The sequence below is a fragment of the Ptychodera flava genome, chromosome 7 (assembly GCF_041260155.1).
Source record: "Ptychodera flava strain L36383 chromosome 7, AS_Pfla_20210202, whole genome shotgun sequence".
Lineage (NCBI taxonomy): Eukaryota > Metazoa > Hemichordata > Enteropneusta > Ptychoderidae > Ptychodera > Ptychodera flava.
In genome coordinates this window covers 31,353,294-31,377,589 of record NC_091934.1, presented here as the reverse complement: position 1 = coordinate 31,377,589, position 24,296 = coordinate 31,353,294, and the positions used below count along the sequence as shown (strand labels likewise).

Sequence of the window (24,296 nt, the reverse complement as noted above, 5' to 3'; positions counted from 1 at the left end):
ATATTGTCTGTGTCATAAGATTCCAGGATTTTTGACCAGTGGCATGACATTTTTGCACCTCTAGGAACTCTATGGTAGTTAAAAACCACTGGAAACCAGATATGACATGTCTATTCGCAGGCAGGCCTATCTGTAGAAGTAGTCGTCAAAGTTTCCTGTTTCAGTACCATTGACATGTCCATGTACCCTTTTACTGGCATTAAAAATCGTGCATATTTGTCAATTTAAGGTTCACTATATTGGCACAAGACCACTAATTTACTTCCGGGTTCCATGAAGATAGTCCGGGTTAAAAATAGTGCCAATCACTCTGTATGAAGAGCTAAGGTAAAAGTTTTAAAGATTAGACCATGGGTTTATGGTGTTTTAGTGAGAGTAGCATAAGTTCCATTCAAAAAATCAAATCAGCTTTGCCGACTGTGGTATGATTGAGCTGAAATCTGTTGAGTTATGAGACCAACCTCATGTGTATCAATGGGCCTTGAATCTAGCAAAGTTACAACGGGGGCGCTATTTTTACCTCTAGCTCAAAATTTCCGTAGACATGCTCACACGAAATTTTGACCTTTGTACAAGCTAAGCCTGTTTATACACCTGTCAATGGGATTTGGGTCGCTGAAAGTAGGAAAATTTAGCTCAACACTACCATGGTCTCCTATGGGAAATGAATTAGTGGTCTTGTGCCAACCGACTAAATTTATGGACGCCGCCATGTTGTTTTGAGTGCTCGTAAATAAACAAATACGAAACGTGCAAATTATTATTTTATAACATACCATTAATAAAATATATCTCTTTTATTAGCCAGTAAGCATTACTATCCACCTCGTGAGTGATACAAAATATCGTAACCATCACGCCTAAAAATAGTAAAAAACCGTCTCGTATATGAGCGAGGTCATACGCAAAGAATGCTGGGATTGAATTCACAAAACCGCCCTCGCTCTGTGTCAATGACTAGCTGAAAAAAATTGCCAGTTTTTAGACGGAACGCTTAATTTCCGCTTGCAATTGGAAGTTGGGCAGTGCAGTTACTATTGCAACGATAACGATGGCACAATACGTCCTCTGTTAATTGCCAATTTATGTCCAACATTTTTTACATATTATACAGAAAATCTATACCTGTAAGGTCTGACATAGTGTACGTGTGTGGACGGTTTTCATCAGAGGGTAAACTGAGCATAGTGGTCGTGCAAACGTATATAGCAAGTTGAATTCTATTCCATCCTTTATTATGACTAATCATCGATCAAGACTAAAATTTCTAATCTAAACCCCTGGCGCGACACCAAGGGCGGAGCCCTGTATGATATTACGTTGACAATGGTCGCAATACAGTTCAGCATTACGCATGCTTCATCACGAGTTCCAGCTCCATAAAGTATTAAGTGAACCAAATGTTTCTGTTCTGCACTATAGAATAGGACTCTGGCCATTTTACATCTCCGTTCGATTGTTCTTGAACAAATGTCAATAGCAACAAGTAATTCACAATTCGATAAGTAAAGATTTTCTGGCATTTATTTTCCTGAAATTATACACATATGGCAAAATGTACAAAACGTTTAATTAAGAGACCTAAAAACAGTGATCGCCGGGACACGACACCATTCCCCGCTCCCACTATCCTTCTTTCCCCTCTCTCTGTCTCTGTGTGATCCACAATGTATGTCACACCGACTTTGAGTGTTAATCAGCTTGAATGGTTGCAGGACTTTAATGAAATGAAATCAAATATGTATTACATATATACATGAACAAACAATATATACAATACTTAGATGCGTGTTGACTCTGACATTAAATGATATTGGTCGAAAAATAAATTGAAAATTTACAAACCATATGACCAGAAACTAATGATTTGTTTTCACATTTGAGGTGTCAATGTTTGTGCCGAATTATTGAGTTCAAGAGATAAATGTCATTTTGTCGTTTGTGACACGTTAACGATCTTCGCCAATGAATAACATAATTGGATGGCCTGGCTATTATTAAGGTAACACGCGCCTTGAATCTGTAATAATTAATCTTTTATTTGCTCAAACTTTCCGGAATAGAATATTGACTCGTCCTCTTTGTAAATCAAGAATAAAATTCATTGGTCACCTTCAAAGTTTGGTAAAAGTGGAACCGATATTTGAAATTCAAAAAGGCCATCATCTTTGCGGTAACTCTAGAGAAAAAAAATCAATTTCGGAAAAACTAGGCTTGTCGAAATTTGTCTTCCTCCAAATGTTTTAAAATGTGCTCTTACAATAGATCAGAAAGGGAATGGAAAAATTTGAGAGTCCTCCGAATATCTGTCCCGGATGCGCATTCTACCTTAATGTTATTTCTGCAGTTTTTGTCATCGTCATTATCATTGGCTTAAAGCAAGTGAAATCTACTTTTGAACGATGGTTTACATGCTGTCGTTTTAATCAGTTCGCGGACTTAGCTTTCGAGACTGAACCGGAAACACAACTAAAGGGTTTAAGTATACGTGTAATAACTATTTTAAAGTTGTCACAATTAATATTCATTGAAGGCTTGTTATAAACTGCCAATAACAACGACAAAAATACAGCATTTTTATAAAACAGTGATTTATATATAAAAACAGCATCGATGAATATAAATACAAGTTTTTACTAAATAAGCTTACACGCGAGTTTGTGATCACATTAGCAACTCCAAACCAATTAGAAATTGCAGGGGATCCACACTGCTAACAATGTTTTCTCACTGATTTTACATGAAATTTCCCTGGAACGGGGTTGAACAGTACGTACTGTACCTCATTGAGCAACTTGATGCTAAAAGCGCTAAAATATATTTTGAGTTTAATCATTATGTACTGATATTGTTTGCAGCCCAGAATAAGTTTTTTTGAAAATCACTTTTGTGTAATTTTGTGTAAAAATGAAAATCCGAATAGAAATGACACACTATTATTAATAATTAGTAAAGCATCGCGAATTCCGTATTTTCTTCTCAGTCTATTTAACATTTTGTCATTTTCTGAGCTGCCAGTTCCCTACCATCGTGACACCGCATGGCATATATAACACTCACGCTTCAACATGATTGGGTATATCCTTAATCAATTCTTCAAAGCGTTGAGCGTGAATTCTCATTGTTAGCCCAAGCGTATTAAAATGTATTTTCAAGGAATTCAACACAGATTTTATGGGCTGGTAAAAACTATTTGACGGCAGACGCCTTGCATTTAAACCTTCTCTGGCGCCGGATAACCTGGATCAAAAGATGAAAATAACTCGTTCAAACGTGGATTCAATTTAAGAAACAGCATGTTGATTACCGTCAGCCTATTCAATTACATATAGAACATACTTTATTGCACTGTCGATGGAATTATTTTAAAATGCACTTTCTGTTTGACTGAAAAAAGTCAGCGAGTGTCGTACAGCGGATTCATTCGGCTAATGAGCCAGACTCATTTGCTGTCAAAATACACAATATTCAAGTAACGTTTGTGTGAGAAACAATAATATTTTCTAAGACGCGTCTGAGAATGTTGTTTGCTATCGAAGTTCACATACACGGCATTCGTGTAATGTTTACTTTAGGAAATAAATATATTCTCAAGAATGAAGCTTGCATTTAGACAAAGTTGATTGTGTGACAAAACCAACTAAATTGATAATTTTGAGCTCGCAACTAAATTTCGTTATTATTCACATAAAATGAGGACTTACTTCATGATGTCGGCTACATGTAAAACAGCGCCATCACCGTTATCAAGGTGGCGAGAATTCCTGCAACAAACACAGAAAAATGTTACTTTACGTCACTGAACCACGGTCTATATTTCATGCAGCAGTAGTACATATTATACATAATACCATGTTGTAAAAGCGTAAATTGGCAAGCTCTTGAATATCTCAATATTTATGTCGACTATGTCACAATGATAACGGGTCCATGTTAAATTTACAATTGCTTAAAGACAAATATACATTAGCGTTTATGAGCATTTAAAGTTTAACAAGTCTTATGAGGGTGGCATATACTTATTTGCATCGATCTCATCTAAAATATCTGAAAAGTTAAATGTGATTAAATATTTATTCAGTTCGACGAAGGGGTCGCTTACCGTGAAGAGATCCTCTCTGCCTTTCAGATCCTGGAATGAAAGTTGCACCAAGCGTTATTTTGTCAAGTACTCTCATAAATATCAATACTGCTAATGCCATAATTATGTCAGTGGTTTCAGGATGACATGGGTTAAACTTATCTACCCCTCTGATGTGTTCGCAACCTTACTGGCGTCCGTTTTGAAATATCGTCGAAGTGTGGTCAATCCTATCGCCAGGTAGCATGACATTCACTATATAAGAGTCCCTTTCCAGGGTACTTTGCGCTTACCGTGAGGAAACACTGGAACCATGATTATTCATATTTCATTGGTCAATGAAATCCAACATTGTGTACAGTAATGGCCATCGCCAGAACACCTCAATCTCAAAGATCCTCTACAAAGACCGCTACTATTGACAAACAGTTTTCACGAATAACGGACTGACTGAAAACGATATAATCAGAAGAAATCTACCTAACGATATATCACACTTCTGCTTCAATAAACTAACAAAACACACTTCATCCTTCAATCTCGATTTTTATATCGCATACGATTGGCCAAAATTTTTTCAAATGAACGACACGCTGTATCGATTTGGAACACGTCTGACTTTTCACAACGTCTAATTTTTCAGAAAGTGTTTGAAACAGAACATATGCTTAGCATATTTCTCAGAAATCGAAGGCGCCGGTAACAGTATATTTCCATATCTCTGACGTTTTATAAGCCCTTAATCAAATCTTAAGGTACAATGCCCCTTGGAGACAGATATTCGGATTATCAAATTTTTACAATTCATTTTTTGATCCTCCACTTGTGGGGGCTTATCTTAAAGCTTTTGGTGTACGAAAGATGTTCACAGTCTTAGTTTTGCGTAAATCTAAAATGTTACTTTTCCTCATATAATTAAGAAACACAGGGGTTGCAGTCATTCTGAATTTCAAATATCGGTTAATTTTTGGTGATTTCTTTCTCTAGTGCTAAACTTTGCACCGTGACTTTAATTGGAATTATTCTGGAATTTTTCATAGAAAAGTTTGAGGTTATCAGAAAGGTTTCACCAAAATTTTAACTCAGTACTTTCCAGGCGCTTATTACATGTACCTGACCAGTTATTATTATCGATTCGAGAAAGACAGATTTTGCGATTGCAATAGACTGAAAAAATGCTAAGACATAAAATTAAGACTTCGGAACCAAAATAGGAATACTCTACAGCAACAGACACGTCCAACTCAGGACTAGCCCGTCAATAGTATGGTTCAGAGGTCGAGATCAGATCTCATAGTGACCGTGGCACAAGATGTCAGCACAGTTCCACAGCCTTAAAGCCAGACAATCCCTTTTTTGTTCCAACAATATACAGAATAACATTGCCTGCTTTCCACTCACCTGATTGGATTCTTTCCGCCGTAATAGTACCATTAATATCTACTCTGTACTTAAAAGAAGCATCCAGGTTCCGTTTACTTGCGGCGTCCTTGAATGCGTCAACCATCTCGTCTTTGGTAAGTTCGGTGCCCTTGGAGAACCTGACCGTAATCTCCACAACCATATCACTGTCATCTGCTTTGCTGTGAATTTGAATTGAACGGGACAAAGTTTTAATTGTTATGTATTTTTTAGCTTCTTGTCAGAAAAGTGTTCCAGCGGCATTATATCAAATTTATGTAATCTGTCGTACGTTAAGCAGCATGACAAAGGTCTTCACAACTAGTCTTTTGTTATCATGGCAATGACTGCTAACAACATCCAAAGTCAAGTCACAGGTTATCGTGACATTATTAGATGTTTGACTTCAACCATATTGTTTCAATCTGTACCTGCTTTATTGCAAATATAATACACCACTTTATCTATATATAGACAAAGCTAAGCAGAGGCTGGGAATTTACCTCAAGAGAGGGCGTTCTACACAGTCGAGCTCGTCAGCGACAGACGAGTCATCAAGTATTCCATAAATCTGGGGAAAAAGGAACAGCTTCTGCTATTATTCTGTTCATATCAAGGACATCCCACTCAAAACACAAATAATTAATCAGAGAGAGGCATTCGCATAAACACACATATACATACACACACACACACACACACACACACACACACACACACACACACTCTCTCTCTCTCTCTCTCTCTCTCTCTCTCTCTCTCTCTCTCTCTCTCTCTCTCTCTCTTCGTCACCTCCTAAAAATAGCAGACGCCAGACGCGTCTTTACGCCTTCAAAATGTACATGTCGGTGATCAAATTTGAATGGCTATTGTTCATATTGTTAACACTAGTGTTCATATTATGAACAATTATGTTCTAAACCTGAACACGATGTGTTAACAACCATCTCCTTCAAGTGTTCAAAAACTCAGCATCACAAGCATTTTACAATACTGTGAAACAATTAACAATCTTTTGTGTTTTTTACTTTACAATGGCTATATTAAATTTACTACTGCCTCGCTGTCCGGAAAACGTACACGGATTTTGGTGTAACGAATTTCACACTAAGTGAAAAATATTTCAGGTCTACAATTGCTGAAAGCATGATTTTTCTAAAGAGGGAACTATACAAAATAATTTTACAAGTTTATTATGGGTTGAAATTTTGAAAATTTGAAAACGTTTTAATTTTAACATCGGTGTGCAAGAGGCGTTCTACTTCTTAACACTTTTTGTTCAAGTTTGGTGCCTTTTCCTATCCCATGATGCATCAAAACGGAAGTTGCGACATTTTTCTTGTAAGCTCACCCTGAAGTCGTGATCGTGCGGAAGCAAGACCAGAAAGGGTAAGTTTTCTCTCCAGAATAGTAAAATTTATTAGATTTTCAAGCATTATCCTTTGAAATTAATTGTATTGTACTTTGAAATAGCTTAACTATGTGTTAAAAAACACTTTTTTCTGTCAGCGGCTGGTATGCCAACAACTAGCTGTGAATACGCAGTGGTACTTTTGGCCATGGCCTATCGATCGATCTCACTCGGGTCAAGGTTCATCTCAACACAAATGTAGCGATAACCCTTGACCTGAGCGCCATCGATACGCCTTGCATAGTACCGCTGCGTAATTACAGTTAACACATGTCTTTTAGTAGAAACAATCGCATGTAAAACATCAATTAAACATCGTAGAGTACAAAATGTATTGTTTCAGCATATGAGAGTATTTTGTAACAGTATTGAAAAGAGGCACTGTATATGAAGGTGTCCCCTTTTCCTTAACCTAATCACCCCCTTGTCTTTCATTTACAGTCTCTTCTCGCAATATTACCTATTGTTGCATTGTTTTCAGGATGTGAAAAGTTTGATTTACCTGAAAATCGAAGAGTTGTTACAGAAGCTGGGGGTACAGATAATGAAGAAGATGAGTATACAGGTAGCTGTCTGGAAACAAGCTTGAGAACCTCAGTTCATCTCTAATGTAGATTTAAACTTCCAAGGGTCAGTAACTGAATTTTGATAAGTTTCTGTATTTTTGTTCTGAATTAATCTAAGCTTTGGCAGCATGCTATGATCGACTAAATGTTGCCGGAAAATAAGCTTTCACAGACGTGTAGTCTCCCTTATCAGATACAAGGGTGGAATGAAAAATTAAAGCTGAAAGCGACAGAAAATTCAGAGTAAAAATGTCCACTCTGAATTACTGAATGTTCTGAAATTTTCACTCTGAATTTTCTGTCACTTTCTGCTTCAATTTTTCATTCCCCCTTGCATCTGAAGGAGACTTCACGTCTTAGAAAGCTTATGCCCCTGTAACATTTAGTTGATCAAAGCCTGCTACAAAACCTACGATTTTTTTGTTTTGCATTGTATCTCAGCACGTCTCTTGTTCTTAGCAACTGGTTTTTAGCTTTGCTGTCAGCTAAATAGGTGGATGTGTAGCATTGTCCTCGCATTTGTACATGACAAGGTTTTTCTTCAAAACAGCCTGTAGGAATCCTTTAATGCTTGGATTACAGGTCCCCAGGGATTACCCTAATCAGATATGTTCTAATTATGATGAAATATGCAAATTTATATTTTTGAGGCTACTTTTGCTATTTTTTGGCAAAAGTCTTCTTCTCCTCTCTTTTTCTGACGTCTTCAATATTTGGTAAGCATGTCCCTAAGAATGACCTTAGTCAGATTTGTGCTAGTTGTGATGAAACATTCAAATATGTTTCATGGCAATTTTTGTCATTTTTGGTAAAAACTCTTCTAAAATTTGGAATCTTCTTCAAAAATGCTAATTGAACAGCTTTGATATTTATGACATAGATTTGTACTGATAGGTTTTTTCAGATTGTTCAAATTATGCAGAAATTTGCAACTTTGATTTTTTGAGACATTAAAGACATTTAAGACATTTTTAAGACATTAGGGATGACAACAATGTGATATATTCAAGTTATGATGAAATCTACATTTTTTATGTTAATGGTGATTTTTACCATTGTTGGTAAAAAAAATTGTATAAAAATAAATAGCAGGGTAGACCAGAATTAGAATGGTCTTTACAAGTATATTTTAATTTCTGAGAAGTAGATTTTTGAAATATCACCCATTTATTTCAGGGTTTATTTAAAGATATTACAAACAAACAAACTTTTTTGCTTATGAAGGACTTTGATGGACAAGAAAATAGGTTTTATCCTGCCAAGGACCCACTTTCCCCACTTTCTGCATGTTGTGCCTTACTGTGACACTTTGACAACTTGACATTTTGTGTTTACTTTTATGTGGACAACTATATACCATACGCACTAGAGAAGCCTTGACTAACTTTTTTTTTCTTCAAAATTTGCAATTGTCTATACAAGAGGAAAGGTCTTTAAGAAACGATCTTACAAAAATGGAGTATGCATTTCATACATATACACTTTTTCAACACAATAAGTATGCCAAATTTTTAGCTTTTTCAGATGATTTTTTGTACGTTTTAAACAAGCATGAACATAAAATGTAATCCCCAATATTTAAGTAAAACCTGTTTTGTTATTACTTTGTTCATATTTTTTAAAACAATCTACAGTGTTTATGGGGATTTTTTATTGCTTATGTTTTCGATAGGAGGGTGTTAATACCGTTGGTATTTTCCTCTTACAAACTTTACATACAAAATGGCAATGTTTATTTGCCCATTTTACAGTAAATTATTGTATTTTACTCTAGAAATGTTTTGTTTATTTTTAGAATAAAATAATTTTACTGAATATCAGTGGTCTGTAATGTTATTTCAAGGCTTGAACACCCCCTGAACGCCCAAAATTAAGGTGTTCAACAAGTGCGCATCATGTGTTCTAGCCTTTAACACACTTATCGTTGAACGGCATCCATGCGTTCAAAAAGTGTTACAGCCCTTTGAACGCGTAAATGCGTTCAATTTTTGACACATTTCATGTGCAATGTGTGTTCAGATATGGAACACCATGGTGTTCAATATAATGTCTGATGAACACGTAGCGTTCAAAATCTGCACACGTGTGTTCAAAAATTGAAGGTTGGTTGAACACGTAGTGTTAAATTTCTGAACGTCTAGAAGCGTTCAAAAAAGTGTAACAAAAAGGCGTTTAATTGGTGTTCTATCCTTGAACACTTAACTTTACAGTGCATTGTTTGTGCACTTATATGATATTTATTTAACGATGCAATAATTGTACATTAATTGAAATTTAAGGTTGTTTACCTTCGCAAATCAAATTCACGCCGCGTAAGTAGGAATCGATATCAATCTGTTTTGCAGTGCATGCCTCTCCCTGCATCCTTTACATGTAATGACATAATCTATTATATAGCTTTTTTAGATAGGTGTCTTTACATCATCAATCCATATTTCACAGACCGTGTTATCCCACATAGAGTTCCCGTCACTGTTGAGAATACTTACCGCGTCACTTACATCCACGATGGCATTATTGTATTGACAGGAAGACTTGTCATCAAGGTCATCTGTCCAACCATCGAGGAAGGTGCAAGAAAACTCGAAGGATATGCCATCGTTTTCAACACAGAGGTTTTTGGAATCCTCTTTCAGGGGCTCGGCGCAAAGTAATCGAATAGCGTAATTGAAGCAGTCGCCACTTTGTTGGCTGTGAAAACACAGAAATCCTTGCTGCAAGTTACATGTCAGATGATCTTGTCCAGTTTCGTTGTACGGAGTATTGGTGTCATCGGCCAAAGCACATTCAATATCAGTTGGCTCATCACAGAATCCATAGGGACCTCTCAGGTCATTGATGAGTTCAAATTCTCCGATGGAAGAGGCGTTAAGTGGTCCGCCATTTTCATCATCTATCCATTGAGTCCACACAAGACATGTTTGCTACGTAAAAGAGAACAAGAGACAGAGAGAGCTAAAAAGGCAATCGGCCATTATGAAACACGAATTTACGGCATCTTGCCTCCGAACAATCAACATTGACTCCCTGTGCCCTGACTAGTACTGCTTATAAGGAAGTCAAGGCCATTTCACATTATGCGGTTAAAATACGACAGTTACGCTTACGTGAGGGAGTAAACCGTTTCACTCTTAATGTTGAAAAAAACATATTTATTTACAATTACATGTAAACATAATCTACACTTCAATATAATAACTTACAATAATTATCATCCGTCCAGCCAACTATTCGTTCCTTAGTCTATCCATGCATTTTTCTGCTGGTACATCTAGCTGTCCATTTCTATGCCGATATCTCTTACCGATCAATTTCTTCTGTCAATGTTTTTTCTATCTATCTATCTATCTATCTATCTATCTATCTATCTATCTATCTATCTATCTATCTATCTGTCTGTCTGTCTGTCTGTCTGTCTGTCTGTCTGTCTGTCTGTCTGTCTGTCTGTCTGTCAGTCAGTCAGTCTGTCTGTCTGTCTGTCTGTCTGTCTGTCTGTCTGTCTGTCTGTCTGTCTGTCTGTCTGTCTGTCTATCTATCTATCTATCTATCTATCTATCTATCTATCTATCTATCTATCTATCTATCTATCTATCTAAATCAGTGATTCAACCAATCAATCAATCTTCATCATCCCAAATTTAGCAATTGGCGTTACGGCAGTGACACTAATCGTCAATCACAAAATATGGCAATATGATAGAATAAGACATTAAATAAAGACAATACAAAAACAAACACACAACCATAGGTAAAATCAGGGATGAAAAATATTTAAAATCTAGCTACTTCAGATAAATTGTTCATTAGCTCTGTTGAAGAAACAACTTTCTTGAAGAACCAGCTTTCTTACACAACGACGATCTGATGAGAGCAAGTCGAACTCGTGATGTAATTTGTACTGCAATTTAGAATGTAAAATGGAAAGTAATATGAGATATTGAGGGATTAAATTTTAGGCGGCTTGGCTCGGCACGGCGTGGCTCAGCTTGTCTGCCCTGCCAATTAGTTGTACACTGTAAAAATAGCGGACGCTAGACGCGTCTTTACGCGTTCAAAATGTAGATTTCGGTGTTCAAATTTGAACGGCTAGTGTTCATATTGTTAACACTAGTGTTCATATTATTAACACTGATGTTCAAAACCTGAACACAGAGTGTTAACAACCATCTCCTTCAAGTGTTCAAAAACTCAGCATTACAGAAATTTTACAATACAGTAAACCAATTAACAATCTTTAGTGTTTTTTACTTTTCTATGGCTATATTAAATTTATTACTGCCTCGCTGTCCGGCAAACGTACACGGATTTTGATGTAACGAATTTGCCACTAAGTGAAAATATCTCTGGTCTAAAATTACTGAAAGCATGTTTTTTCTAAAAGAGAAGTATACAAAATAATTTTACACGTTTATTACGGGTTGAAATTTTGAAATTTTGAAAAGAAAATCAGATAACCACCATGAACGTTTTAATTTTAACATCAGCATGCAAGAGGCGTTCTACTTCTAAACACTTAGTGTTCAATTTTTGTGCCTTTTCTTATCCCGTCATGCATCAAAACGGAAGTTGCGACATTTTTCTTGTAAACGCACGCCGAGGTCGTGATCGTGCGGAATCAAGACCAGAAAGGGTAAGTTTTCTCTCCAAAATAGTAAAACGTGTTAAATTTTGAAGCAACTGTATTATTATCCTTTGAAATTATTTGTATAGCACTGTGGAATAGCTCAAATACGTGAAGAAACCTTTTTTTCTTTCAGTGGCTGGCATACCATAAAATAGCCTGACTAGCTGTGAATACGCAGCGGCGTTTTTGGCCATGGGGTCGAGCGTCATCACCACATTACAGTGGCGATGACCCATGACCCGAGCGCGATCGATATGCTACATTACCGCTGCGTAATCACAGCTGACACATGTCTTTTAGTAATCACAATCACATGTAAAACATTAGTTAAACATTGCAGAGTGTACACTCTGTTGTTTCAGCATATGAGAGTTGTTTTTTTACTTTCCATCAGTTGATGACAAGAAGAGGCCAATATTTTGTAACATTATCGAAAAGTATATACCAAAGTCACCCCTTTTCCTTAACCTAATATGGCCACCTTGTCTTTCATTTAAAGTCTCATGTTGCCATATTACCTATTGTTGCATTATTTTCAGGATGTGAAAAGTTGGATTGACCTGGTAATCGAAGAGTTATTACAGAAACTGATGGTGCAGAAATTGAAGAAGATAAATGTAGAGATAGCTGTCTGGAAACATGCTCGAGAACCTCAGTTCATCTCTAATGTAGAGTAACTTTCGAGGGTCAGTAACTGAATTTTGATAAGTTTCTGTATTTTTGTTCTGAATTTATCTAAGCTTTGGTAGAACGCTATGATCAACTAAATATTACTGGAGAATAAGCTTCAAATACGTTAAGTCTCCCTTATCAGATGCAAGAATGGAATGAAGAATTAAAGCAGAAAGCGACAGAAAATTCAGGGTGAAAAATGTACACTCTGAATTTCTGAATTTTCTGAAAGTTTCACTCGGAATATTCTGCTTCAATTCTTCATTCCACCCTTGCATCTGATGAAGGAGACTTCACGTCTTTAAAGGCTTATGCTCCAGTAACATTTAATTGATCATAGCCTACTACCAAATCTTAGATTATTTTGTATTGTAGATCAACACGTCTTTTGTTCTCGATTTGTTACTGTTTTTTAGCTTTGCTGTTAGCGACGCAGAGCTTAGGTGAATGTATGACATCGTCCTCAAATTTTTACATTCCAAGCTTTTTCTTTAAAACGGCCAGTACGATTCCTTTAATATTTATCTCTATTTAAAGATATTACAAACAAACAAATCTTTTCGTTCATGGAGGACTTTGTTGGACAAGGAAATAGGTTTTACACTGCCAGGACCCACTTTACCCACTTTCTGCATGTTGTGCCTTACTGTGACACTTTGTGACAACTTGACATGTTGTGTTTACTTTAGTGTGGACAACTATGTACCATGTGCATCAGAGAAGCCTTGTCTAACCTTTTTCCAAGTTCAAGAAGAAATGTTTTAAACCATCTTACAAAAATGGAGTAAACATTTCATACGAATACGTGTTTTCAACACAATAAGCAAGCTAAATTTTGAGCTTTTTCAAAACAGATATTTTTGTACGTTTTTACAAATATGAACATATAACGTAATCCACAATATTTAAGCACAACCTGTTTTGTCATTACTTTGTTCATATTTTTGAAAACGATCGACAGTGCTTATTAGGATTTTCCTTTGTTTATGTTTTGATAGGAAGGTGGGACAAACTTTACAAAGTGGCCATGTTTATTTTCCCATTTTACACTAAATAATTGTATTTTACTCAAGTAATTTTTGTGTAACTTCAGAATAAAATAATTTTACTGAATATCAGTGGTCCGTTTTGTTATTTCAAGGCTTGAACACCCCCTGAACGCCCAAAATTAAAGGTGTTCAACAAGTGCATATCATGTGTTCTATCCTTTAACACACTTATCGTTGAACGGCGTCCATGCGTTCAAAAAGTGTTACAGCCCTTTGAACGCGTAAATGCGTTCAATTTTTTGAACACATTTCATGTGCAACGTGTGTTCAGATATGGAACACCATGGTGTTCAATATAATGTCTGATGAACACATAGTGTTCAAAATCTGCACACGTGTGTTCAAAAATTGAACGTTGGTTGAACACGTAGTGTTAAATTTCTGAACGTCCAGACGCGTTCAAAAAGTGTTACAAAAAGGCGTTTAATTGGTGTTCTATCCTTGAACACTTCACTTTACAGTGTAGGTGATGCACCTTTTCGTCTCCCGTTTGTCATCCATTCATCATCTGGAAGCTAATCACTCATTTGTATGCGCGTGTGAGATACGCTTAGCTGGTATCTGGCTGTACACTTACCTGAGCGTGGCAGATAGCCAGGAGGGAGTACAACAATGTGTACAACGACAGAACTGTCGTCAGAGCCATGGACACTTTGGTGTAATCAGATACTACTGAAAGAAAGATTATGGCTTTTTTAGTATGCTGGTAATTTTTTTGAGTTATTATACAGAATCAGGTTAATTCAAAACTCGGTTTTATCATGTGAGAAGAATAAAATCAAGTCATAAATATACTCCATCAATTTCCAAAGTGTTTTACATCTATAGCTTTTGTCCTGTATTTTAATAATGTATTTATGGGAAATGTTGATAAGAACTTACACTACTAATATTTCACTCCAGGCCATGAATTTGTACATTGTAAGACTGATCTACTCTCTCCATCGTTTATATAAAGAATGTACACGGCCAGAAAACTATCATATCGCTTGTGTATCATTCATAAGCATAACATTATCAGGGGTATGATAGAAAAAGGGACGGGGAATGAATTGAATTCTTGTGTAAGATTAAGATTATCTTCCTCAAATCAGATTTAGAAGGAAAATGGACGTGAATATTCCCAATTAATTTTTTCTTTGAATTGGGCATATATTTTATCAGTCCATCATCCAACGAGCGGTAGCTCAATTACAGGATGAGGTACCCTAAAAATACTAATAGTTTTCGCTTGACTTTGCAGACGTCACCGTCTTCAAAGAACGCCCTCTTGTGGCCACCTCTAGCGGTTCGAACATAGGGTTTTGTAGGGTATGCGGTGGGTCTACGGGATTTTTCCCGTCCACTGCAGGTTTCAAGCGGTCCACGGTGGTTTTCATTCCAACCCATATTTCTATCCTACCACTAATTATAATGTAAAACTTCTTGTGAAGCTGCGCGCTGTAGCGCTCAACGCGCGTGTTTATAATACTAATGTGACAAACAGTATGTAGTATCAAATCTTTAGGGAGAATAATGATAAGACATGACCCCAGTTATGAGTGGATGCACGAATTGCGGATACAAGATTCAGAACAACGGAAGTTCAACTTTAAAATAGGTCAAGTTAAAATTTGTGAAAAAAATAAACCACGTTTTCTTCTGTACTGATTACGAGCTTTTGTAGGAGACTAAGATTGTTCCTTCATTACTGTTGCTTTCCATTGGCCGCATTACAAAAAATAACTGCAAATAATTGTCGTCCGTCAAGATTTGTCTGCCAAAAGCACAGGTTATTTTAATCATCCATCATAACGACGTATCAATAAAGTTGGCAAACAATAAGCGCTTATAAGAAGAATTACAAATTTGAGCCAAACTATGGAGTTGGAGTGTCGCTCCGAGGCATTAAATATATATGTATTGACCTCATGCTATGCACCCAAGCCTTGCTGGTAATTTGTTTACCAACAGCCGTGCACGTGCTCGCCGCCTGACCTCAGCTGCAAAACAATTCCGTATGGACAGAACAGCGCAGCCATTGTACCGTGACGCCATTACGGATAATAAACCGTCACCATGCAGTGCTCCTGTCGTTTTTCTCCGCTTAGCAACCACTCGCTAATGTCAACCCAGCCTGTGCGCAACAACGTGTTTTTTTTGTTTGTGAAATTGTGTAGACGGATATTGAACGCTGGTGTTATTCAGACAATGCTAGAACGTAAACTTCGCTACTTCAACTACCTCTTGTCGTCGCCTGACGACAAAAAGACGACAACATGTAACACTGCGAAGGGGTAAAAATTCCAACACAGAGAAACGCCTTTGTAATTCCTTCAATGCGTCGCTGACATTGCGCTGTCACATGACATAAGAAGGCGATTGGCAGGTTCCAGTTTGTTTACTCCACTCCGTGGGCATGTATCATGTCATTTGCATGAACAAATGAAATTACCAACAACCAAAACATCAATCTTTTTATTCACGCTGACATCTCTGCAAAGACGATCGCTCAAAAATACTCAATCCTTAACGGTACAGTTGATCACTGTCCCCCATGCTATAGAAAAGCATTGCACTGGAGTTTGTCGGGTCAGCTTTTTGTATTGAAACTGTTCATGGTTGATTTAATGAAATCTATGGTCTAAGCATGCCAGCCGTACGTCAAGACAATTACTTACGTTGCACTGAAGAAAACGCTGTAGTTAAAAGAAAATTAGGGGTTTTAAACTTTTTACCATTTTAAATGGAATTCTTGAAAAGACGTTTCAGGTTGAATGGAGGGCGGGTCTGGAATATGTAGTGAAAAATATATGGACCAAAAGTACAACAAAAGGTTAGCGTTGGCATTTTAAAACCAGTTTGCATGTCCAGCAATCATTGTTTAGGTACAGGCAATTAATGTGCATCATACCGCACCAGTTCAGTCGTTGAGTTATACCTTAATAGTCGCTTGGTCCGAACGTTCATTGGACAGTTTTTGGGCGGGAAGAACTATTAACAATCCATTCGCGCTGCAGATATTGTCAGTCGGTGCATTGAAACTCTATCATTCATGTAATATTCGTATTAATTTTCGTGGCGTTTTTACACACTCCTGACGCATTCGCTAATAAACCAGTCAAATTATTATCTCCGTTCAGTTTTGACTATTCTCATATTACCATAATAAAATGTGACTCACTGTAAATTTTATTTTAATCAAGCTGCATTTTCCTCGCCGATCGCGCCGTTGGTGTAACTGTGGATATGCAATTTTCTCCACTATGGGATTAAGTAGTTCACCTAAGAGATGCTTTTTTAATTCGTAGAATCCCCGCGCAAGTCCCTCACAACAGTCCCTCTCCAACGAATTGACTTGCAACAGTAAAATCACTCTAGTTTGTTCTCCAGATCTTTGTCTAAGAAACAAACATTTCCCCGATTAGAAATGACCTACATAGAGAAATGTCCTCGCTAGAACTGTCGTACTTAACCCGTTAAGCGCCAAAGTCGATTTTTTGCTACCTTTATAAAATTTACCCCAGTCAATTTTGTCAGATATTTGCCAAACTTTTGATAAAAAACTGTAGCAAATGAAATGTGATGTCCATTTTGTCAAAAATTATCCAAAAAATCAGAAAATTTCAGAAAATTGGTGAAATGTTGCACTAATATTTTTATGGGAAAAATGTAAACATTCAAAGGGTTGAACAGGTATCCGAAAAGAGAGACATGATTGTGTATTTGCATTCTTTACAATTCTATACTTAAGCAATGTAAGACACTCTCTGAAAGAGTTCTGATGAATGAAAAAAATGCCAGGCTATACATATTTCTCTTTCAGAAATGACAGACTGTCTGTAAAAATTTGATAATTCCTTGTTCAGTGAATCTTATAATAAACTCGGAGCTTGCCAGAGCTATGAAGACCCTTCCTCTGTGACAGAGGCAGTAATTATTGTGTCCAAAAATCAAGTGCCTTGTCTTACACAAGAATATCCACCTTCCAAAACCGAGATTTACCTTTTTCTTTACTTCTTGTCAGCTTATACTGATAAAAAAATCATCCATGATAGTTTTTGTATGATTGCATCATGTACTGCAGTAAGCGCCCTACGTACTGCCAACTTATGGCAGTGAGTGCGCATTTTGGGGGCCATCGTAGAATACATTACCGCACGCCTCGGGGCCGTTGACGAGACAAAGACCTGGCACTTTTCTCTTGAATTTGCAAGTAACTCATCACACTCTCATGACAGTGCTGAAGGGAAACATGGATCTCATGCGTTACGTTCAACTAAAGCTAATATGTAGTCTTTCAAGTAAGGTTTGAGTGGAGGGACCGTTGGTATATTCTTTGTCTTTATTGGATGAAATAAACTTAGCAGGCGGCTCGGTAGCCAGTCCTTCCGTGTAAGGCTGAGAACACTGAATCGTGTGTTGTACGCAAACATTTTCCTCAAGGTACATCGAGGAACGTAACTACACCAAGAACGCGCTGTTGTTACTCTGGAAGGTTTTCGTGGTCGTGCAGCACCTTAACAGAGAGACTACACGGTCGCTCGCGTTCTGACATGTCTCACAGGGAACTTTAGCCCGACGAAATTATCGTCATTGCGGTAGAAGTACTATTTAAGCGGTCATTGCGGTCAAAGTACTATTAAGCCGGTAAAAAGTGTCATTCATTTCGATAAAAATTGCAAGGTAATCAAGAAAACTTACCCGACTCGACTAACCGCAGATGAATATATCCTTTGTACTCAGCAAGCCTAGGTGCTTTCTCAGTTAAGTCTCCCCAATAATAACTGCCTTGATCATTTATGGAAGCCGCTTCACCTTTGCTTTTATACCTTTATCGTGACGTTTGTGACGTCTGCTCACTCGAGTAAAATACCTCGGTAAGGATGACTAAGCAAAATAAATTGTCAATAGACTATTTATGATACACGCATCAAACCAAAAAGTTGTCACTCATATACAAGCAGGGCGCTACTTCGTCAAGCTGGTATAAATGTTCAACTGAACGCAGCATTTCCACTCGCTCCACAGCGAATGATTCTCTGTTTATTTTATTCATGTGAGCTGTCTACTTCTGATTTGTCATAAAGCTTTTTTTATTAGCATATTCATGTATGTTTGCATCGTTGATGCTGACGAAGAGTTGTGTCAGATACGCGTCCTAGCTTTTACATTGTTCGTTGTGTTATCTTCAGTTTTCTTACCCGAAGCTCGCATTTTTAAATGGATTTTGTCACTGTACACAGGTGAGCTTTATTGACTTCAATGTCACCAGTTATGAAAATGTGTACTAAATGTCGGCGATTTTTATTTCCGGACGTTTGTCGACAATGGTTGCACATGCAGCCTAGCGTTACACATCATTGCAAGTTGAACTTTCATATGCAATTAAGAATATATGTCTGTTTTAGGGTGTCGACTATAGTGGATGCCAATTCTCATGAATCGCAGCTTGTACGTTATCAGAACTGAATAAACAAAATAAGGAAGTAATGGCCAGTCGTTACATGAAATGCTGTAGTCTTTTTCACAAATGAGGCTAAAACATGGCAGTTTTGATCTACGCCTAAACAGAACTAAAGCCAGGAAAACCGCAGAGCCGACCATGATGTGTTTTCGAAGTGAAAGGTGATCTGTTACGATAGCAGTAAAGATGTCAACATAAACATGGAGGAATCAGCGTCGACAAAAATTGCGGGTGGCGGAAAATCGACAAGTTTGCCAGAGCAGTGCTAGGGCGCTAGTGATCGAACACAGCCGATAGCCAACAATATAATCATTTCAGAAGTGTTCGTATTAAGGTGGTATGCGCCTCGAAAGTGAAAGACTTAAACTTTTGCTCAAACTTTCCTCAATGAAACTTTCGACTATTCTCTTACCAAAACAAGAATAAAAGTCAGGGCCGGGGTCACCGTGCAAAATTCGTTGCTATAGAGACAAATTACCCATGATATCACGATATTTTGAATTCAAAATTCGCCTTCCCTGTGTTAGTCCTATTGCGAAAAATAAAATTGATGATTTAAAAAAAAACCTAAGAAATTTAAAAATATTCCTAAACCAAAAGTTTTTAAATAAGCCCCCAAAAGTGGTAGACCAGAAGAAAATTCGAATCGATAAAATTTGAAAGCCCGAATATGTGTCCCCGAGGCGCGTCCTATACTTAAGCAGACGCGACCGGGCTCACGGAGGAACTCAGAGATGCCAGGTGAGTTTGGTCTAGAGTGAAGAGAGAGGGGTAATGTGGAAGAATTACAAAGAAATCTTACAGAGAGTTCAACAAACTTTACATGTAACTGGTCAAAACACTTTATGAGAACAGTCTGCTCATCGTTACAAAACTATGTAATGATTTCGTATCGTAAATACCAACGTCGACATGGCGAATAGTGAAAGAAATAATAAGCTTTAGCTATAGCCTTTAATGATATTTGCGCTGCGGATTTGAAACATGTTTATGGGGAACTCACGATTATTTGAAAACATTTAAGACGCCCTACGCACATATATTTTATGTAGTATTGCAATGTTTACGTCAGAATTCCTACGGATTGACAAAGGTTTACGAGATCCGTCTCCTCGTCCGTGCAGATAAAATGTAGTCGCCGACGCACCTTGAAAGATGAGGTCGGTTCCAAAACATAATTTAAATTTTATCCAGTCATGGACATTTTGATCTCCAACTCGTGGTGAAAATTTCGTTACCCATAACATAAACTCTTAAAACTTCTTTTAACCGCAATTTTTGAGGGAAAGCATTTGCGATAAGTCAATACGCGCCTCGAAGAAAGTGAAATACTCCAACTTTTGCTCAAACTTTCCTCAATTAAACTTTCAACCATTCTCTTACCAAATCAAGAATAAAAATCAGGGGGTCGATACGCAGATTTTGGTACTATGGAAACAAATTATCTGACATTTATCGACACTTGATTTTCAAAATGGCCGTCATTCCTGTGTTAACTCTACGGAAAAAACAATAATGAGTCGATTTTCGAGAAATTAAGATTGTCATTTTTTTATAAAGCTTTCTCTGCTGTCAAATGTATAATTGTAATACCTGGCTGGGACGCGGACGTAGAAGCGAGACCTGGCTATTAAGGACTTGCCAACATGATATCTGTCAGAAGTATTTGAGTTGAAGGTCCTAGTGTATATGAACCTGTCACTTTTAACCTGATCCTCAAGCATGTAAAGCCATCATCCTAGAGGCGGCAATAATGTAACCTCACCATGACGACAAAATCGCACGTAGACCCTGAGTGTTCAACCTGGTACATGTTTGTCGGGCTGATTTAAATACCAGTGTTGGGACCTGAGTAGGTACTGAGGTACTCCATTTACAAAGTACGTGAACAAGAATGAAATAACTTTTCAACCCGGCCTCTTTCCCCGCAAACTTAATATGGCCGATCCACAGTGAAAGTGAACCATCCCAAGTGAGAATGGTCGTACGGCACGCGGAAGATGAAAAAGGCAACCACAACAGACCTCGTGTTTTTCTTGGGTTTCTCTGCACAAATTACACACGAGAATACCAATGCAGCAGAGAAGCTTGGATGTGCCAGTACTCATTCTGATAACACAATCGTGAATGTCAGAACTTGTCTACTGTAGGCACGACGCTTTCTCAGTGTGTCATGCCTTAACAACATCTGAGACTGCAATCATGAAGTCAATACGCCCGGACGGTAATATTTCAAAATAGGCGGGTATAGGGATAATTGTTATGGTGCTTAACGCTAGTGGAATTATCAGTTAAGTCAGAAAAAATGGGGCGGTTTACCGATGATAATATTATATTTTCAACCGTTTTTTTCACGACTCGGGCAGATTTTCAACATTTTTCACGATTTGTGACAGAAGGCGACGAGAACTAATGGAAGCAGTTCAACAATGCTACGATATGCATGTAGTCTGAGTAATATTCTTCATCATAAAGAAAAATTGTTTAAATTACCGAATTTATGAAGTCAATATTCGACTATAAATCATTTTAAAATAACAGTTATCGCTTCATAGTTTGAAAATTTGAAATAAGTGCATGCTGACAGGGAAATCATCCTGGCAACTATTTAAGTAAAGAATGGATAAAAAGCGGGCTTAAAACACTGCCGTTGAACGAACACCAATGGTTTTTTTTTGTGATTATCACAGATTCTATAGTAATCTTAAATATTGAATCTGTTATTGACTGATGCAAAACTCGAGTGAATCATAGCAAAGGGCACACTGACTCCGGATAATTGGACGGTCAGAATGTGATGTTGAATAGTGGCAAAGGAATAATTAAAATCGATGAATAAAATCTTAGCATAATTACCAGCCTCGTCATGAAAACTATTGTAAATAATGAGTTTTCAGCACATCTGGGTGGAGAGATGCTTAATTCTCATAATTTAGAAGGTTTTTCACCTTTCAAAAGTATTTAATTAAAAATTACATTGATTTTGTTGCATTGTTTTTTACAGCACATACAGTGATTTTGCTCGTACAAAGCAAAGTTTCATAGAATAATGAAATCCATGTATTTTCAACTGGAGAATAACGAAAATAGAATGTACACGGACTCGCATATTTTGGGATGCACTGCTAACTAAGGACAATCACTATACTTAAATATGTATTGCTGCATCGTTAGAAAGGATATATAAAGGGTATATAAAGTTTTTCTCATTTATAAAGTAATGTTTACACTGGAACGTCAAATCTTTTGTATCGTCCGGGGCGTATACAAAGATCTCGAAAAAAATTGTCCACACATGCATGCTGCATAGTTTTGTGTGTGCCGAAATCGGCTCTACCTAGTGCGTTGTACTGTCGCTATAATAAAAACATGACAAACATCACACTCCGGGCAACGTCTTTGTTGGAGCTAAGTTGAGCCTCGGCACAACAACCTTTGAACAAGCAGTGTTTAATCATTCAACGACAGCAACATACACACACATACATGCATGTCATAGGGTATCGAATTGAAATGATCGGATTTTCCCAATGGATGCAGTTCCCTTTTGATATGTCACAGTGTAGTGTAGGTTGATGTCTATAAGAAAATGGTAGTGGACCACAGTTAATAAAATAAACAAGAGTAAGATATACTTCTAACAGAGTCCACTTTACAACCATGACCGTTTCAAAATGGTCTACACTGTTTCAAAATGGTCTACACTGTCTACAGTAAAGTAAATCTTAGTTGCTCTATCTGGAATTATCATCAATACTGGAAGTATTGATGATGACATTTTGAAGGTGAATTGTCCTTGTTAAAACCGTTCACAATTGATTTAATCAATTTTACTGGTTGAGAGACGCGCTAGCAGCATGAGCTGTGTCTGGGGACAAGTATACGATGTTCACACACACTCACGGCGGCAGTCGAAAGCGCGCAGTGATGGCCGCTTTATATGTTTTCCCCATGCAAGACAAGCGAAACGCCAGCGACCCAAAGTAACCTGCGTAAGTGAAGGCTATTATAAAGAATAACGGCCAAGCCGTTTATCGATCTCATTGCCTTTCGCTGGTCTAACTTTGTAGGACAGCTTACTACCATATCGTTGCCGGACTACCATCAACATTTCCTTCAAGGTTATGGTAATAAATAAGTAATCCTGTCTCAATAAAGCAGTGTAACTCGCTGAGGCCAAGGATTGTATTTTCAATCGAATATGTTAACTGAGTGGCCTCTATAAATTCAAGTATTTGAAAGGCGATAAGAAGAGAAAAATTGTCGTCTGCAGTACCTCTGCGAGCTTGCGCGACTTTGCGTACATATGAAAATTGTGAACGAGCCAGGGTGTCTGATTTTTAGTCATAACCTCATAACAAGTTAATTTTGATCTACACTTTTAGTTTCAACACCCCAGCGAATCTAGTTATTGAGAGTCTGTTCAAGCAACCATTGCGATGGAGCAACATCTCCGACATCAACTAGCGCAACCTACACAGCATCAGAATCCACATCTGAGTGAGAACAGACATCAAACCACACATAACAACGTTCCGCGTACCTAATGTCCCTTTTATTTGACCACCTGTTGATAACATTAATGTGAAAAAAAATAGCCGTCATAGTTCTGTTGCTACTGTAGTCACTACCCCGTTCATCTTCTGCCAGCGCTTATAGAAGTCGCTAATCTTTCTTAACGAAAACAAAATCGGCGATGTCAGCCATTAAATAATGCATATAGATTGCACGTGTCACAATCATGTCCGTGTATCAAGGTGCTGCCATCGGCAAAGGTCATAAGTACGTAGGTTTTACGCGTTTACATACACTAGTAGCCGAACCCGCCTAATTCATGGAGCGACCATAGTCTCGCGGCGCGAAAATTTGCACGTAGCGATTTTGCCCCCGGATGAATAAATAGGACAAACAACTGATACTTACTTGACTCGACAATTGAAGAATTCAAATACGTGGTTCACTTTTGACTGAACGCTCTCTGTTTTCACAGTGAGGTCTCCCCTTTCACACACGTATTGATCAGTCCTATTCTTAGTAATGTAAGCC

General features: G+C 37.5%; 1 protein-coding gene across 3 annotated transcripts; it reads right to left on the bottom strand.

Annotated features, from left to right (window-relative positions):
* Positions 1–1,497: 1,497 nt before the first annotated feature.
* LOC139137265 (uncharacterized) lies at positions 1,498–24,296 on the bottom strand. Of its 3 annotated transcripts, none has more exons than XM_070705265.1 (8): positions 24,174–24,296; positions 14,382–14,476; positions 9,949–10,383; positions 5,986–6,053; positions 5,483–5,664; positions 4,103–4,132; positions 3,705–3,764; positions 1,498–3,240 (listed from the first exon to the last, which is right to left on the bottom strand). In XM_070705265.1, exons 2-7 carry the CDS (start codon positions 14,448–14,450, stop codon positions 3,718–3,720), a joined length of 831 nt encoding a protein of 276 aa, XP_070561366.1. In that variant the 5' UTR covers positions 14,451–14,476; positions 24,174–24,296; the 3' UTR covers positions 1,498–3,240; positions 3,705–3,717. The 3 variants fall into 3 exon arrangements, with proteins under 3 accessions (XP_070561366.1, XP_070561363.1, XP_070561364.1); XM_070705262.1 differs by lacking the exon at positions 24,174–24,296 and adding an exon at positions 18,488–18,784 and having other exon boundaries at positions 14,382–14,473; XM_070705263.1 differs by lacking the exon at positions 24,174–24,296 and adding an exon at positions 18,488–18,689.